This window comes from Manis pentadactyla, chromosome 15 (assembly GCF_030020395.1).
Source record: "Manis pentadactyla isolate mManPen7 chromosome 15, mManPen7.hap1, whole genome shotgun sequence".
NCBI classification, from domain to species: domain Eukaryota; kingdom Metazoa; phylum Chordata; class Mammalia; order Pholidota; family Manidae; genus Manis; species Manis pentadactyla.
This window is the reverse complement of record NC_080033.1, coordinates 11,172,141-11,189,383: the sequence shown is the minus strand read 5'-3', so window position 1 is coordinate 11,189,383 and position 17,243 is coordinate 11,172,141. Positions and strand designations below refer to the sequence as shown.

General features: G+C 53.7%; 2 protein-coding genes across 5 annotated transcripts; both read right to left on the bottom strand.

The window, feature by feature from the left end:
• Nucleotides 1-39: 39 nt before the first annotated feature.
• LOC118918039 (cytochrome P450 2F2-like) lies at nucleotides 40-6,141 on the bottom strand. 4 transcript variants are annotated; one of them, XM_036896427.2, is made up of 9 exons: nucleotides 3,089-6,141; nucleotides 2,384-2,546; nucleotides 1,880-2,029; nucleotides 1,581-1,741; nucleotides 1,206-1,382; nucleotides 980-1,121; nucleotides 696-883; nucleotides 375-516; nucleotides 40-292 (listed from the first exon to the last, which is right to left on the bottom strand). In XM_036896427.2, the coding sequence occupies exons 1-9, from the start codon at nucleotides 3,278-3,280 to the stop codon at nucleotides 111-113; spliced, it is 1,497 nt and encodes a 498-aa protein (XP_036752322.2). In that variant the 5' UTR covers nucleotides 3,281-6,141; the 3' UTR covers nucleotides 40-110. The 4 variants fall into 4 exon arrangements, with proteins under 4 accessions (XP_036752322.2, XP_057349242.1, XP_057349241.1 ...); XM_057493259.1 differs by having other exon boundaries at nucleotides 417-516; XM_057493258.1 differs by having other exon boundaries at nucleotides 980-1,115.
• Nucleotides 6,142-6,288: 147 nt separating this feature from the next.
• On the bottom strand, nucleotides 6,289-16,766 carry LOC118918043 (cytochrome P450 2F1-like). The gene is made up of 10 exons (XM_036896431.2): nucleotides 16,640-16,766; nucleotides 15,226-15,417; nucleotides 14,969-15,131; nucleotides 12,462-12,611; nucleotides 10,196-10,356; nucleotides 9,651-9,827; nucleotides 9,086-9,227; nucleotides 8,193-8,380; nucleotides 7,513-7,654; nucleotides 6,289-6,777 (listed from the first exon to the last, which is right to left on the bottom strand). The coding sequence occupies exons 2-10, from the start codon at nucleotides 15,394-15,396 to the stop codon at nucleotides 6,596-6,598; spliced, it is 1,476 nt and encodes a 491-aa protein (XP_036752326.2). The 5' UTR covers nucleotides 15,397-15,417; nucleotides 16,640-16,766; the 3' UTR covers nucleotides 6,289-6,595.
• Nucleotides 16,767-17,243: the final 477 nt, after the last annotated feature.

Sequence of the window (17,243 nt, the reverse complement as noted above, 5' to 3'; positions counted from 1 at the left end):
TGATGCTCTTTTTGGTAAGGAGCATGCTTTTTCTGCAATTTAGGGCCTTTAATGACCAAAAGGGTAGGGAGGTTTGAGAGCCAGTGAGCAGAGGGTAGGTGAGCCTGACCTCAGCGGGCCACCAGGCGGAGCTGGAAGGCTGGGGGCACGTTGCCCAGGCCAGTGCATTGTGGGGTGAGGTCGATGTTGGCAGGGCTCCCCACAGGGAGCAGACAGAACCGTTGAAGGATGGTTGTGAAGAAGAGGAAGATCTCTGATCGTGCCAGGCCTGCACCCAGGCACATCCGCTTTCCTAGGGACACAGGGACACAGGGTGAGAACTCCATGCACCCTAGGGCTTGTTGAGGCTGGTCTCCTCCCTGCCTGGCCCTAACCTGGGGCAAAGGGCATGAAGGCATCATTGCTCTGGAACTTGCCCTTGTCATCCAGGAAGTTGGTGGGGTTGAAGCAGTCTGGGTCCTTGAATTGGCTGGGGTCCCGGTGTGCAGACACAAGCAGAGGAATCACAAAGGTGCCCTTGGGGAATGCACAAGGGTTACCCGAGACTTACTAAGCAATTGCCTTTCCGCCATCTAAAACCCTGTTTAAAAACTAGTAGGCTTTTCTTGCTCCCAGGGCTACTCCTGTGCATGCCCATGTGGCTGCTGATCTTTGTTAATCAGCCCCCATGCAGAATCCCCAGTTTTGGTGGGCACCTTGGGCAGAAAGTGGCCGTGCAGGTGGGTGTTGTGGGTGAGGGCACGAGGCAGCCCTAGTGGCAGCACGCTGATGAAGCGCTGGAGCTCATGCAGCACAGCGTTGGTGTAGGGCAAGTGCTCACGGTCCGCCAGGCTTGGAGTGCGCATCCGACCTACCACGGCATCCAGCTCAGCCTGCATCTTGGCTGGGGCAGGTGGAAAGTGTGACTTGTACATGCCACAGTCCCTAGCCATATCCAAGCCACAGCCCCCCTTCATCCTTGGCTTTCTAGCTTACAGACCTGTGACCTCTGGGTACTTAAGCAGAATGAGGAGCCCAGAGCGCAGGGTGATGCTGGTGGTCTCGGTGCCACCGAAGAAAAGGTTGTGTGTAGTCATCACCAATGTCTCCTCCTGGAAATGGCTCTCTGGATTCTTCTGTTCCTGCGATAGAGAAGGATGCTGCTGCATGCCAGGTACCTACTAGTGAGAGACATGGATAGAGTTCAGGGCAGCTGGGGCCTGCACCTTATCCATCTGATCCAGGAAGCAATCGATGAAATCACGGGGCTCCCCAGGTTGCCGAGTCTGCCGGTGCCTCTGGATTTGCTCAGAAATGAAGATACGAAGCTCCTCAAAGTTTTGGAAGATTCGATGATGTGGGCCAGGGATCCAGTTCAGGAGGGAGGGGAAAATGTTGTACATCTGTGGGGACAGGATTTCAGTAGGCATTTGAACAAGACTACTAGTTATCCAACAGGGAGACTGCACCAAGACTGATGTTACAAGTTCTAGGACTCTTCCAAGATTCTAGACTCTTCCAGTGATTTAATGTAGGTAGGTCTACATACCCAGGGTTTAGCACAGGGCACACAAGGGAGAGGCCAGAGCCGGCCCTCTCACCTCGCCCCACCTGGAACTCATGATGCGGAAGTTGTCACTGAAGAGGTCTAGGAGCCTCAGGAACTCCGGGTCGTCATAGCCATAGCGGTTCCCAAAGACCACAGAACAGATAACATTAGATACAGCATTATCTAGTAGTTGCCGGGGGTCGAACGGGGCTCCTGGGAGTGGAACAGGACAAGGTCATAACGCTTGGCACCCAGATAACATGGCTTCGTCCCATCCATCGTTACCGCGGCCCTTTCTAGTCCATTGGTTACACCCACGCGAAGTCCCTCACTTTCCCGACTAGGCCTCACCAACAGTGGCTTGCAATTCTCCAAGCAGACAAGCCGCCTCCTCTAGGATGCGCCCCTCGATGGTCCGCGACCCCAACCCGAACTCCTTGAGCGCCCCAAGTGTAAAATTGCGCAGCGTCCTCCAGCGCTGCCCGTTGGAAAAAACGATACCTACGGCGGAACAGAGGAGGGGGCAGGCCAGAGTCGTGGCCTGGACTTCCTTGCAACCCTTCGGTCTGCTTATTTCCAGATCTCTTAGTCGCCACGCCAGCCGCCTCGGCCCCATCTATCTACACAGGGGTCCTTCTGCTGGTCCGGATCCCTGCCCACCGCTGGCTCTTTGGCTTTGACTCTTAGGCTCTCCTATTGGCTGCGTGAGGAAGCTGTCCTTTGCATTCAGCCCCTACACCTTAGCTCCGCCCCCGCTCGCCGTGTGCCCTCCTTAGCGCTGCTCTTCTATTAGGCCCCGCCCCAACCTTTTATCCCAGACTGTCTTGGCCCGCACTCCCGCCGCCCGGGCCTCACCGTTTCCGCGCGTGAAGCGTTCGAAGACTGCCATGGCCCCGCGGCCGGAGAAGGCGTCCGCTTGCAGCACTAACGCGTCCCGCAGTGCGGCGTAGCCGCACAGCACCACTGCAGGGCGCGGGCCCAGTCGCACTGTAAACACCGGGCCCCAGCGGGCAGACAGCTGCGCGGAGCCAGTGCTCAGCGGGTCCGGGTTGGGGATTCTGACCCGCTCCTGCACCGAGACCCCCATGCCACCTCCCTCAGCTTCACACCCAGGTATCCCAGTCTCAACCTCGCATTCCAGGCCCAGGAGTCCAGGTCCCCAGCCTCATTGTACCTCTGACCCACGAGTCAAGCCCCCAGCTCTCTCTTCCCTCAAATGTGGAAGTCCAGGTCCCCAGCCTTCTGCACCCCTCAGAACTGGGCGTCTGGGCCCTCAGTACCCGACTCCTTGCCTCAAGCCCGGAGAACACACCTCTCAGCTCCCCTCCCAGACCTGACTTCCCACTTCAGGCTCCTCCTTCTCTCACAGCCAGATGTCCTGGCCCTCAACCTTCCACGCCCGCAGGCTCCTTCTTTTCAGACGCGGGACTCCAGACCCCTAAACCTTCCTCATGATCTGGCCAGTCCGAGCCCTTAGCTCTGACCTCATTCAGAGAACCAGCTCCCATACCAACTTTCAGGAAATCAGAATTCTGTTTCCCCACCCCCTGACAGGGCTACCTCCATGAGTGTGCGATCCAGGCGTCGGGGCACCAGCTGCAGCAGGTTCCCCAGCAGCGGGAGTGGCGTGGGCCCCAGGGGTAAGGCCCCCTCCCTCTGAGTTTGCCTGGTGCCCCAGCTCCACCTGGCTAGCGCCAGCAGAACGAATAACCACAGCAAGGCTGTGAGGCCCGGGATCACCATGCCGTCCATCTTCCAGGCCCGTGCCCTTCAGTTCTATTTTATCTCCTTGGGGTCTTGGGTGGAGTAGAGGCAGGCAGAGGCAGAGACCAGAGTGGGCGGGATTGGAGTCTGTAGGTTGCACCTTCCTTAGATTCCCTAATCCAAGGTCTCCACCCCGCCTCTCAGCCCATTCCCGGTTGTGCCTGGCTCTGCCTGATCTCTTTTGTGCCCGCCTCAGACTGTCCCATTTGGCAACTTCCATGCACCATCACTTCCAGGTCGATATACCTGGCCCACAGGTGCACCCTTCCTGGATCCCTAGCACCTTTGGATCCATCCTATTTGGCCTGTAGGTGTGCATCTCTGAATTCCCCGGGCCACCTCTGTCTGGGCCCAAGACCCAAAAACACTGTATCCTGTACTTCTGATTCCTAAATGAACTCCCGACTTCTAAATATGCTTCTAAAAACACCCCTGCTGACATTCCCATTAGCCTGGCACTCATGTGCCCTGTGCCTTTGATAGCTAGGGGCTTGTATCTGAGCCCTTGTCACCTCCATGCCCATTGCTCTTGGATCCTTGTATGCTGTACCTGTCTCCTGGATGCTCACTTGAGTTCCCTTGCCTCCTGGTGCCCATCAGCTGGCATTCCTGTGCCTAGCCTTATAACTCTTGGGTGCTTTCCACATGTTGACCCCTTGTATCTCCTTCATGCTTGTGCCCTGCCCTGAACTCTGCCATCTCTATTCCCAATGCTCTGGCTCCCAGATGCCTCCAAATGTCCTGTGCACATACTTCTCAACACCTGGTCTCCAGTCCCCCAGGCGCACTGGGCCCTCCAGCCGAGGCCAGGCCATGATGGCAGCCAAACTTAGTTTCACTCCGGCAGCCCCTGGGGGTGCAGGCTGGTAGAGGATGTGGCCAAGTCAGTGCTTGGAGCCAACTGTTCAGGAATGTGGCCCACCTTCCCACTGCCCCTGTCCTGCTGGATCCAGCCTTCCACCAGGTGCCTAGCCAAGGACTGGACCTTCAGAGGCTGGGGGGCGGGGGGGCGGCATGAAGAGTGTAGGACTGGGCTTGTCTCTGGGCATGTCTCTTGTGTCTGTCTATGTTTGCTTCATCTCAGTGTCTCAGTCTCTGCCTGTGTTTCTCTGATTCTGCTCATCTCTCTCTCTCTGTCTATCCCTGTTTACTCTCCACATCGGCTTTGGTTCATGTCCGTTTTCTTTCTCTTTTCAGGATGTCTGTCTTTTTCTACTTCTCCCAGCTTGACCTTAGTCTCTGTCTATGCTTCCTTGCCTGCCTGCTGGCCTCTGTCTCTGTATGTCTGATCGTGGGTCTCCCTACCTGTCAGCCCTTCTTTGTGCAGGAACCTGGGGTGGCAGGGCTTGTGGGTGGGGCCCTGGCTCTCAGGCACTAACTCAGCAGTGAGCATGTAGCTGCCACCCCACCCTACTGGGCCAGGCCCTGTCTTTCCAAGGCAAGCATTTTGTCTTGTTCACTTCCGTACCCCCAGTGCCTAAAACAGTGCTCAGCACACTAGGTACTAGGTAAATGTTTGTTGAATGAATGCACACATGACTCTCTATATTGTGATATGTCTTTCTGTCTCTCTCTAGCTGAGACTCTCTCAGTCTCCATCTTTTGCTAGATCCTGTGACTGCCTCTCCTCCTTTCTGTGTGTCTCATCTCTTGAAGCTCTGTGTCTAGTTCACTTTTTCTTTTTCTCTCAGATCTCTCTTCATCTCTTACTTTTTAATCTCTGTTTTAGAATCTCCCTGTCTTCCTTCTCTCTGGACGTCCCTGACTCTCCCTATTTCTCCATATCTCTATCTTCTCTGTCTGGCTCACTCTGTCTCTCTCCATTTCCATCTGTCTCTTTTTCAGGATTTCCATGTGTTTTTCTTTGATGTCTCCATCTTTCTCAGGACCTCTGAGTTTCTCCCTCTCTCCCTCTGCCTCTGTGTCCCTGGCTGGGCCCTGGGGCAGACTTTGTGGTTGGCCTGTGGTGGTAACAGCGTGGGGATTAAGGAGCTGACGCTGCATGGTGGGACCGCCTATAAGCCTCACCCTGGCTGGCCCCATGCTCAGCAGAGCATGTCCCAGCTTCTGGTTGGCCCTGGGGAGACCCCATCCAGGGTAGGGCCTCCCAGGCCACCTCCACCCATGGCTGGGGGGCCATCACACTCTGCCTGACTCAGGCTCAATGAATTTTGGGATGCTGTTCATTGAGGAAAGCTACTGTCAGCAGAATGTCAGAGTGTCAAGTCCATTCCCAGGTTGGGAGGCCCCAAGCCCGGGACTGCTGTCCCCACCCCAAAGGGAAGAATTGCAAGGCAAAGCAACATCTAATGAGAGGGGTGACAAATGGGGAGTTTCCATTTGTCAGGTCTTCCAGTTCCTTGCTTCCTCCATTCTTTGCCCTTCCTCTCCATATTTGGTCATTTCTGATTCTTGTCTTTCTCCCCATTTCTCAGAGTCTGTATCTCTGTGCTTTCCTCTGTGTTTCTGACTTGTGAGATTGAGAGGAGCTGTGTTTGGACCAGACTGCATTCTGATTCCAGCTCCGTCCACTTCTGACTGTGTGATCTTGGACAAGTCACCTCACCTCTCTGGGCATCAGTTTGCTCATCTGTGAAAATGTATAATAAAATCCCTTTGCCTCACAGGGAGATTTAAAGGAGGCATTTAGAAGTGTGCACAGGAACCACTAGGTAAGGATTAGTAACTGTTATTTCTCAGTCTCTGTGTCCCTTGCTTTCTCCTTGCTTACAGCTCCGTGTTTGTAAAGGGCCAGCATCTCTTGCAGATCTGTTTGTTATCTCTCTGGCTGCTTTTTCTCAGCCTTGGTCTTTCTGTTTCTCTGTCGTCAGGCCCTCACAACCTTTACCTTCCAGCCTGTCACCAGGAAACAATTTCTCCCAATTTCTAGCTGCCTTAAGGGTGAGGTGGAACCAGTTAGGGTGTTCTCTCTGCAACCCCTTCCTTCTCCCCATCCTCGTGCGCTGTCGTTCCCCCTTTAATTCAGCCAAGGCAAGGCAGTTTTGAATCTATTACAGATTAATCTAGTAGAAAAAGATACAAAAGGTCCCCAGAGGGCGCTCAATGGAACGAGTTCAGTGGGTAAAACCAGACACGCACTTCCCCCTTCCCCGGGACTTTCTCTGTCTCTGGGGGCGCAGACCAGGTAAAGAGAGGGATGGGGGATGGGCATGTGGCAGGCACAAGGGGAGGGGAAACGAGTGTGACAGCGAGAGGGACGGGGGTACAGCGGAACGGGAAGAGGGACGGAGTAATCCCTGGACGGCCCTCGGGGTCGCAGGCGAACCCGATAGGTCGGCCGCTTTAGCGGGCGCGCGCGCACATCTGGAAAGGCCGCGGCACAGTGCCAATACCCGTGCCGAGCGGGCTCAGGTCGATGTCCTCGGGTGCCACCAGCGGCTGCAGCGAGAAGCTCTGCAGGATGGAGGTGAGGAAGAGGAAGAGCTCCATGCGCGCCAGCGACTCGCCCAGGCACACTCGGCGTCCTGCGGGGTTGGGGAGTGGTGAGCAGCGGTGAGATGGGGTGTGGGACTCCAGCCCCAGTTCTCAGAAGAAGACATATGAGAGTAACGGTTGGGGACGCCTCAGACCCACCCATCTAAAGATATGAGCAAGATGCTTTAAATCCTGGTCCGGAGTGGCCTGGCTGACATTAATGCAACTTCGTGGGTGCCAGCCCGGGTTCTGCCAAAACTAGTTTTGTGATCTTGGGCAGCTCACGAGATAACAATAACGTTTCTGGGTATTTGGAATGAGGATGATAATAGTGCCCCCTTAGGTTGTTGTAAATGGTAAACGCAGGTAAAGAAGTGAGAATATAATGTTAGGTTGTGTCTTACTATGTGCTATGTGGTACTCTAGTGATTATACTGCTTTTAATTTAATCCTCATAGCATCTCCAAGAGGTGTGCCTTATTCTTCTCCATTTTAAGGATGTGGAAATTGAGGCACAGAGTGGTGAAGTAACATATCCAAGGTCATACAGCTAGGAGGTGACAATGCTGGGATGACAGAGCTGGAGTCTGGCTATAAAGCCTAGTTCTTTGCCACCAGTCACCTGCCACTCAGGGGCAGCACACCGTATGAATGTTTCTGTGCATCCAAACTGAGGATGGGGTGGGATGAAGAAGGGAGAGGGATTGGAGAGTGAAATCAGGACCAGGGGATATAGGTAGGAATATGGTGTCTGAAAGACTGACTCTTGCCACTACATCTCTTACCAGCTGAGAAGGGCATGTAGGCAGGGTTCTTCTTGAAAGACTGATTGGCATCCAGAAAGTGCTCAGGGTTGAATTTCTGGGGTGTCAGGAATTGGCTGGGGTCATAGTGGACTGAGTGAAGGAGGGTGATAACATCCGTGCCCTGTGTGGGTGGAGAGCCAGAATCAGTGGTATAGAAGGGCCGGGAGATTCCCTAACTAGGATTTCCCCTCTACAGGGGTGAGGTGGAGGGGTCTTCGGGGACTTGATAAGGGGTGGGGGTGGAGCATAGGACTCCATCAGCGGTCCAGGAAATGTTGTGTGGGTACTGAAAACTATGTTGTTGGGGTCTGAGACAGGGATGTGGTTTACCTCCCTTTGTGGCAGCAGATTTGAGGTTTGGGAGGAAGGGGTGAGGTCTCGCCAGTGTTTAGCACAGGGGATTCCCAGGATGAAGTCCCAGACCTTAGGGATTTTGGAGAGACCTCCTACAAAGGGGAACTTGTCATAGGGAAGGGGTGTGGGATTCAGGACAGCGTTCGGTCCATTATGAGAAGGGATGGGGTCCCGGGAAGGGGCCGAGGCTCTGGATTTAACGGTCCCAGATCTCTGTTGCTACGGCTTAGGATGCCGATTGCTAAGGCAAGAGTCTGGATGTCTTGCTAGCGTGCCAGATGTCCACTGCTAGGTGCCCAGCGCACCTTGGGTATCAGGAACCCGCGAAAGGCTGTGTCCCGGGTGACGCGGTGTGGCAAATTCATGGGGATGACATCTGCGAAGCGCTGCACCTCGTGGATCACCGCATCTGTATAAGGCATGGCCACTCGGTCCTCCAGCACCGGCTGCCGCTCGCGTCCCACCACGCGGTCGATCTCCTCCTGTAAGCGGGCTGAAGGTGGAGGGGGGAGCGTAGTAGAGGCTATCAGCGGGATCGACTGGGCACGGAAGACGTGTGGGAGTGCATGTGGGAGGGGCCCTGTCAACGCTTCCCAGTCGGGGCGCCACTGCAAGGGTGCATGTCAGGGTTAGCTAGAGCCTCGGGAGGGAGAGGTTGAATTCAGAGATGTATGTGAGGGCGAAAGTCTGGTCCGTGGAGAGGGTCCTAGGGGCGGGGTTGTGCAGGCGGGTCTTCGGAGCTGCTTGGAGTCCAGGTCCCTGATGGGATTGTGGGCGGGGCTTCAAGGACCAGGCCCACAGGAGGTTGGATCGAGTGGGTGGGCTGTGCGGGAGAGCAGAGAGATCGGGGGTGGGGCAAGGGTCAAGCACCCGACCGGAGTCTGTCCAGGAAGTCAGGGTTCCCTGGATAGACCCAGAAGCAGGCTTTGGGAGGTGGGGTCTCAGATGGTGCTGTGTGGGCGACTCAGCGGTGGACCTCAAAGCAGGGCCGTGCAGGCGGGGTCAAGGTCTGGGCAGACTGTGCGGATTCCGGGAGCCACGTGGGTGGATCGGCCTCTGTCTGGGTTTGTGGGTTTGGCTGTGCGAGCAATGCGTAAGCTGGAGGCTTGGACTGTCAGGCATGCTGGGCGGGGCCGTAGCTCGTTGTGGGCAGGGCTTAGAGGTGGGGGGTTCTCCCAGCCAGGTTTGGGGCGCACACCTTGCACTTTTGGGTACTTCATTAACACAAGGAATGCGTGGCGCAGCGTCGTGCCCACCGTCTCGGTGCCACCAAAGATCAGGTTATGTGTGCTCATTATGAGGGTATCCAGGTAAAAGTGGCTCAGCGGATCCTGCTTCTCCTGCGAGGTTTGGGCAGAGATAGGGGCCAGAGCCGGGAGATCCCGCCCGGACTCTGACCGCGGACTCGGAGACCGTGCGACCCTCTCTCAACAGACGTGCAGAACTGCTACTGGGTGCCAGTTCAGTGCCTCCTCTGCTTCAACTACCTTTCCTCGGGGAAGCTGGGGAGCGGGGAAGGGCGGGGTAGGGAAAATCTCAGCAGCAGGGTCCCTATTAACAGATCCTTAGCGACTTCTTAACAAGTTGTTAATTGACTGTGGCCCTGGATGACTCTGGTCTCCAGCCCAGCAGAGCCAGGTGCTGCAGCTTCATTTCTCGGATGTGGAGAGATCATACCCAGACCCACTTAACCCGGAATTCCTGCTGGTTTGAGGCAGGGGTAGCAGGTTTGACCAGAGATGGGACTTCCAGACAGGGCTTACCTGTGCCATTTTGGTGAGGAAGCAATCAATGAAGTCTCGGGGAGAGTTGGGGTCGAGGGACGCCTGGTGCTCGCGGACGCTGCAGGCGATAAGGTCCTTCATGCGCCCGAAGTTCTGGAAAATGCGTCGGTGTGGTCCGGGCACCCAGTCCAGGAAGTTCGGGAAGATGTTGTACAGCTAGGGATGGAACAGAGTCGGAGGGATTTGGAGAAGCAGGCAGAATGTGTGTGTGTGTGTGTGTGTGTGTGTGTGTGTGTGTGTGTGTGTGTGTGTGTCCGCGCGAGCCATCGGGTGGTGAATCAGGTAGGGTCAGGGGCTTCTTGAGGGTCAGGGGCTTCTTGAAGGGCCGGCGGGGTGGGGGCGGGCTGTGTGTATAGGTGTAGATGCTGAGTGGCGGGAATGGGCGTGGCTACACAGGGTCTAGTAAATTGGGGGCAGGTCATACTGGAAGGGGCGGGGCCATGCAGGGCCAATCGCAGTCCCTTCCCCACAAGTGTTTCCATTTAGTCCCTGTGCTGTGTGGCCCCCGAACTAGGCCTCCTGACCTCTCCCCAGGGGCTGCTCATGATTTGGAAATTGTCATTGATGAGGCGGATAATGGTGAGCAGACGCTCGTCGTCGTAGTCGAAGCGGCTGCCGAACATCACAGAGCAGATAATGTTGGCCACCGAGCGGCTCACCACAATCGTGGGGTCGAAGGGCTTGCCTGCGGGCAAGGGCCGGAGAGGGTCATGGGGCACAGCTCGGGAGACACAGCGCGCAACACACCAGACCCCATGCGACCACAGAGTGCACAACACCCACCCCAGCCATGACAGCGTGGCCTGCAGCACAGGACACATACCCAGGCCACCTAACATGCGGAGCGACAACACCGGGAAAGTATTTGGCAATGGAAGAGGCAGCACAGACCCCACACGGCCTCCCTCAACGACAATGATAGGAAACAATGGAACATGCTATTCTTGGTGACACAATACACAGAATGCACAACACACCATATACACAACCTACAACGATACAACATTACACGGAGTGACTGCCAACACTATAACCTCACCCAGCAATGGCACACAGAAACACAACCCCTGGCACTCACTGATCCGACAACCAAACAGATCAGAGAACACCACCCAAAACAACACACATTCCTACCTGTTAGCCATTACACAATAGCATGCCCAGAAAACTGGGCCTGGAGTTGACAGACATAGTTTGGCTCTTGGTTTGGCCTCTCAGTTTTGGTGTGACCTGGCTGAACTGACTTCCCTTCTCTGAACCTCAGTTTTCTCACCTGTAAAATGGATCTGATGACAGTCTTCTCACAGGGCTTTTATAAGGCATTGGGCAGTGTGTGGCTGGTTAGTGCTTAGCTAAGGGCCTGGCCCATTGTGAGCCTGTTATAAACCAGGGCGCTATGGCTGAATAGTGGCCCCCCAAAGATGCCCATGTGCTAATCTCCAAGAACCTGTGAATATGTGATTAAGATGGACAGGTTATTCTGAATTATCTGGGGTGGGAGGCTAATGGAATTACAAGGGTCCTTATAAGAGGGAGGCAGAGGGGCTGAGTAACAAAAGGCTATGTGCTGATGGAAGGAGGAGGGAGAGGGAGAGAGAAATAGATACTGGAGGATTATGTTGCTGGTCTTGAAGATGGATGAAGGGGCCACAAGCCAAGGAAGGCAGGCAGCCTCTAGGGCTAGACAAGGCAGGCAGATGGATTCTCCCCTGGCCCTGAGAAGGAACCAACTCTGCTGGCCCACTTTAGACTTTGGACCTCCAGAACTATAAAGGATGAATTTGTGATGCTTTATGTCGCTAAGTTGGTGGCAGTGCTTTACATCAGCAACAGGAATAGCAGGCAATTGCCTCTTTATTTACATCACATCACTTAATCCCTGAAGCATCCAGGATCAGCATCCCTGCCCCACCTTTTGTTTTCCCTCAAACAAGCAGGATTTGGAGATCAGGTTAGGGGGCTGTTTACAGGTCTGTGCCTCAGTTTCTTCTCCCACAGTAATAGGTTTTAAGGCACCTACTTTTTAGGTTGGGGTGGTTTTTAGAGGAGATAATATACACAAAGTTCTTGGAAAGGTGCTGGCGTATGGTAGGCACCATCTTGTTGGTTATTTTTATTCACTTGTTTTCATGGGTTGGCAGCCTTGACCTAGGTTTATACTCTAGCTCTGCCACTCTCAGGGCATACAACTTAACCCTTTTTGGGCCTCAGCTTTATCACCTGTAATAACTTCCTAGAGTTGCAGGGAAGGAAGATTAGACTTGTTCTTATGTGTGAGGAGCATAGCGTAGTGCGTGGTAGCTAGTAAGCGCTCGGCAAATGGGCGTTAATATGTTGAGTGTGGACTTTGGTGTCAATAAGACACAAGTTTAAGTCTTGGCTTCTTCGCTTACTGGCTTCTTTACTATTTCAAGCCCGTTATTTAGATGCTCTGTACCTCCGGTTTCTCATCAGTAGAATGGATTGTTCTGAGGCTTAAGGGGTTTATGCATGAAAATGTGCTCATTTCATCATCAACATTACCATTCAGCACAATTATAAAAGCTTCATTCAAAATACCATAAGGGTTCCAAGCAACAGAGCAGCCAGCATGTATATCCTGCCACCTAAACTCAAAGATACACAGCAGACGCCCTGTTCCACCTCCAGGGGGCGCCACTCTTACTGGGGCCTGAGAGAGGAGCCTCCAGGAGTTTAGAGGTCACAGCCTCCCTCTGGTATCTGGCAGTCCTGACTACTAGGTAGGATGGACGTGAATTAGGGGTATGGATTGCAATCGGGGACCCTGACCTTCAGTTTTCCGCAGCTCCGCCAGCAGGAAGCCTTCTTCCTCCAGGATCCGCTCCTCAATGCTCCTCTTCCCCATCCCGAAGTTGCGCAGAATCTGGATAGAGAACCTCCTCAGGGCCTTCCACCGGTCCCCATTGGAGAAGGCGATGCCTGGGGAGAGGAGAAGGGACCAGCGCAACCAATGGTTTGTCCCCAGTACCCCTGCCTGCCATCTGAGTCCCCTTTTGTGATGTTTGCTGGGGGAGAGGCTGAGAATTAGGCCTCTCCCCCTATCCCTTCCATCGAGCCCTTCCCAACTTTCCAGACTGGGTGAGACACCTCCTTTGAGCTTCCTTAGTGCCCTGGACTTCCCTCGCTACAGTCCTGACCACTCCGGGCTAGCACTGTCCGGTGGTGGGGCTCTCGTCCTCACTAAGCTGTGAAGGCATGGTGGGGCCTGTCTTGGTCACCACTGTGTCCCTAACATTGTCCAGCGCAGGGCTGCTCACACAGAAGGTGCTGGTGGTTGGTCATTGATTAATGAATGTATGGAGGAGGGAGAGGAGCAAGAAAAATGGATGCCGGGACCCTGGGAGCTCATCCAAGAGCAAGACAGTCCCTGTTTCTTCTCTCCCTGGACTCAGGGTCTTTGCACAGGCTGCTCCTTCTTCCAGAACACTCTGCACCCCTTGTCTGCTTCTGACTGGTAGCCTTTATCTTTTAGGTTTCCGTTTAAAGGTCCCTTCCTCCAGGAAGACTTTGCTGGCCCTCCCTCCCTGGCCAGGCTCCCATAGCTCTCCAGGCTTCTCCTGTCCCAGCCCTGACCACTCCGGGTGGCCACAGTCTGGTGATGAGACTGTGTCTCCCACTGGACTGGGAGCTATAATAGGATAAGGGCTCAGATGTGTTTATCTCTGATGCATCTGGAACAAGCAGAGATCTAGATGCTAAAGAGAAAAAAACTAGAGTGTATTGTCTTGCATTGTATGTGTTACTCATCAACTTCTGCTTTCAAATGCTCTACTACTGAGCTATACCCCCTCTTCTCTACTTTTCGTAACAACTTTTTCTTGATAGCCGACTGAGGATCAGAGAGGGGATGCCACTTGTCCAAAGGTACATAGCTATTAAGTGACAGAACCCTGCTGTTACCCTCTGTGCTGTGTATTGGATAATTAGATAGCTATTTTTAGTAACATGATGCATGTATTCAGATGCTTTCTGTGCAAAAGTAGCAAGATGATTCTCTCATCAGCCCTGTCTCCACCTCCTTGCATCTGGCATACTTGGACAGGTAAGGTCATAAGATCAAGTCCAGGGAAGGGGACATGAAGATGAAAAGTATATACAATACACAATAGGTGTTTTTTGTTTTGTTTTGTATTGTTCTGTTTGTAACCAGAGTTCTCTGATTCCAAATCCTGGGGCAGCCGGGACCCACGTAGTGAAAGAGCTGAGTGGGGGGCGGCCCAGGGATTCTTTAGGGGAGAAGCATAGTCTGGGACGCAGGTTTCCAGGACCCCCTTTTCAATCAGACCGACTTCCTTCCTTCCTTCTTCCCTCCTTCCCTCATTCCTTCCTCTCTCTCTTTCTGTCTTTCTTTTGTCATTTATTGGACCTTGTCCTGCGGCTTCCTTTCAAGAAGAGATTTGTGTTAAAAAAAAAAGAAGAAAAGAAAGAAAGAAAGCAGAGCAGAAGATGAAATGATTTCTAAACCTAAGGAGTGAAGGATAATGAGATAAGAGAGGTTTGGAGTTAGTGATGTGAGTTGCTGGATGGGTGGGGACGGGGATGACAGGTTGATGATAAATTGGGTTTGTGGTTGGTACTGGGGATGGAGTTGGGTAGAATGAGAAGGATCGGTAAACTGGGATTGAGACTGAGTTTGGGTTGGGTAGCTATGTGCTGGGGTTGGTTTCAGTGATGGGATTAAGGATGAAGATGGGGTCTTGGGACTGGATCAATAGGCGACTGGGAGAAAAGACGGGAGCTCAGGAGAAAAATGATAGTGGGGTTCAGTTTGACTAAAGGGTTAGGATGGGGTTGACAGATTTTAACATGGCATTTGGGAGAGGGTTCATAATGAGAATGGAGGGTGGAGTGAGATGTAGTTAGTGCTGCAGATGGAAGTGGAGTCGAGGTTGAAATGGGGAACATGGAGATGGGGCTGATGGGGCCTGGGTTGTGGTGGACATTGGAGGCTGGGGCCAGTAAATTGGCTACTCGAGTGAGTGGGAAATTTGGTGTTATTAGGGTAGATTCAGGGGTTGGGATGAGAATGGGGTTGGAGTTGGAGGAAGATGGGGATTGGTTTGGAAGTGCAATTCAAGATGGCGGTGGGGTTTGGAGGTGGGGAATGTGGGGCACTGTTCACCCGAGCCCAGCACTACCTGGCTCAGTCATATCTGGTGTCATCGGAGAGATCAGTGGCCCTGAATGTCACCAAAATTGGGAGGGCTGTCTCCTCTCCTTATCCCCACTTCCGAGGTGGAATGGGTTGGTGTGGAAGAGATGGGGAGCAGGCTTACCATTGCCCTTAGTGAAGTTGAAAAAGACGGGGAAGTCACCGCGGCCACTGAACTCCTCCGCCTGGTCCACAAGGGCCTCCTTCACAGCTTGGTACCCGCTGAGGACCACCACTGGCCTGGACCCCAGGTGCACGGTGTACACAGAGCCGTACTTCTTACTCAGCTGGGGGTAGAAGACAGAGGTCACAGAGGGATCCGGGGACATGGGACTCCTACCCCTAGTTTCTCCCCCCTCACCCAAGCCGAGGCCCTTGGACCTTGGTGAGAGAGGTCAGCAAGTCTGGGAAGCAAAGGTGCAGCAGGTTTCCCAGGAGTGGGAGGGGCGTGGGGCCAGGGGGCAGCTGGCCTTTGCTCCTTGAACTGAAGGTCAGGAACAGGCAGGTGATAGCCAGGAGCAGAATCAGGATGGCCGTGTTCATAGTGTCCATGTTGAAGGTGGCAGCAGGTGTCTGGGGACAAAGTGGGAGAGGGCAGGGCTGGGAGGGGGTAGGATCCTTTCACTAATCAACTTTGGGAATTTGCCTCCCACAGGTCCTGGAAATGGGGCAGGTAGAGAGAAGAAAGGAAGTAAAGAGAAAAAGAAAGAGGGAAAAGCCAATGGATGGAGGGAGAGCAGACGCGGGGATGGGGGAGAGAGATCAGGCACAGAGACACAAAATGGAGGCAGAGGTAGTCAAAATACAGAGATCCACCTAGAGACAGAGACAGATGGAGGACAGAAGAGACAGACTAAAAGAGACAGAGATATACATGGAGATAATGGGGATAGAGAAAAACACTGAGATATCAAGACACCTATAGATGTCTGCCTATCATCTATTGCCTGTCTGTCATCTATCTACGTATCTATTATTTTTCTATCATCATCTATACTCTACCAAGAGACTGACTCTCACACAGGTACAGGGATTGAGAGAGAGACAGACCCACGGGGACAGAGACAGACAAAGCAAGATACAGAGAGAGCCAGACAATAGAGAGAAAACCAGAGAGGCTGACAGAGACTAGATAAAGTGCCAGAACGAGAGAGGCACAGAGAGAGCTGGAGAAACAGACACATATTACTGAGAGACTAGAGATAGACAACGAGATAGGCAGAGACAAGAAGAGACAGAGCTAAACACAGAGGGTGAAGGAGAAGAGAGTGACAGAAAGACAGATATGAGAGACATAAAGACAGAGAGATGTAGATACACACACACACACACACACACTGACCATTAGACAGAGACAGAAATGAGAGACATAGAGACAGAGAGATGTATACACACACACACACACACACACACACACACACACACTGACCATTAGACAGAGACATGCAGAGACAAAGACCAAGACAGACTGAGACAGAGAGGACAGAAACACACAGACAAAACAGAATTAAGTGTTCTGAATGCAGGGGTTCCTTCCAGAGACAGATACCACTCTGGGTGAAGCACCAGCACAGAGACCCCTGGGCCCAACCTGGCTGGGAGCTCTGAACATGGGTCAAATGAACAGAGTCCCAGAGAGAGCCCCAGAAAGACAGACCCAGACCCTGAGAACCCTCAGAGGAGATGGCAAGGGAGCTCCCAGCCAGTTTTAGAGCTGGGGGGATGGAGGGAGACGGAGCCAGCACGCACGCTCTGGAGAGTCAGCCTCCTCTGTGCAGTGCACCCTGCATTTTACCTGCTGGCTGCGGCTCAGGTGTGTTCTGAGCGGATGGGTCCCAGCTCTGGAGATGTGTGCCCTGCAGCTCTGGGCATGCCTGGGAGTGGGGGTGCTCTTAAATCACCTCTGTCCACACCCCCTTGCCCCCCTTCCTGGTTTTCCCAGGGACCTTGAATCCCTTCCATCTTCCCGCCTTATACCGCGGGCCCTGCCAGCTGGAGCGGCGCCCCGGGTGGGCGCTGTGCCGTGGGACTCCTCTGCTGAGCCCTCGCAGGCTCCTCACTGTGCCAGTGCCTGGCGGTGGGGCAAAGTCCATTTTTTAGCTGAGTCTGGTTTGGCGGCTGGTTTAGGGTTGCAAGGCTCTGGCAAAATGATGGGCCAAGGATGGGGGGCAGGTTGTTTGGTGTTCGGGACACTTAGTTCTATTTCTTTGGGTTCCAAGTCCATTTCTGCCTCTGGCCACATGACCTTGGGCCTCCTGCCTTTCTGTCTCGGGCCATGTTTTCTCATTCCAGGGGCCTATTTACACAGTTCCTGCCGCAGTTTCTCTTTGTAATTCTGTGTGACTCTCACGTGCTTCTGCCTCTGAATCTTTTTTGCCCCTCTTTACGTCTGTCTCTCC

Bases quoted from the DNA above. Each gene is read 5' to 3' on its own strand.
- LOC118918043 (XM_036896431.2), bottom strand. From the start codon at position 15,396: ATGGACACTATGAACACGGCCATCCTGATTCTGCTCCTGGCTATCACC. The intron at 15,132-15,225 runs GTCCAAGGGCCT...TTCTACCCCCAG, and splicing joins TGCTGACCTCTCTCACCAAG to CTGAGTAAGAAGTACGGCTC. The intron at 8,381-9,085 runs GTGTGCGCCCCA...CTCCACCTTCAG, and splicing joins GAAGTACCCAAAAGTGCAAG to CCCGCTTACAGGAGGAGATC.
- LOC118918039 (XM_036896427.2), bottom strand. From the start codon at position 3,280: ATGGACGGCATGGTGATCCCGGGCCTCACAGCCTTGCTGTGGTTATTC. The intron at 2,547-3,088 runs GTAGCCCTGTCA...GGCTCCGCGCAG, and splicing joins TGGATCGCACACTCATGGAG to CTGTCTGCCCGCTGGGGCCC. The intron at 1,122-1,205 runs GTGCAGGCCCCA...TCTCTATCGCAG, and splicing joins TCCTGGATCAGATGGATAAG to GAACAGAAGAATCCAGAGAG.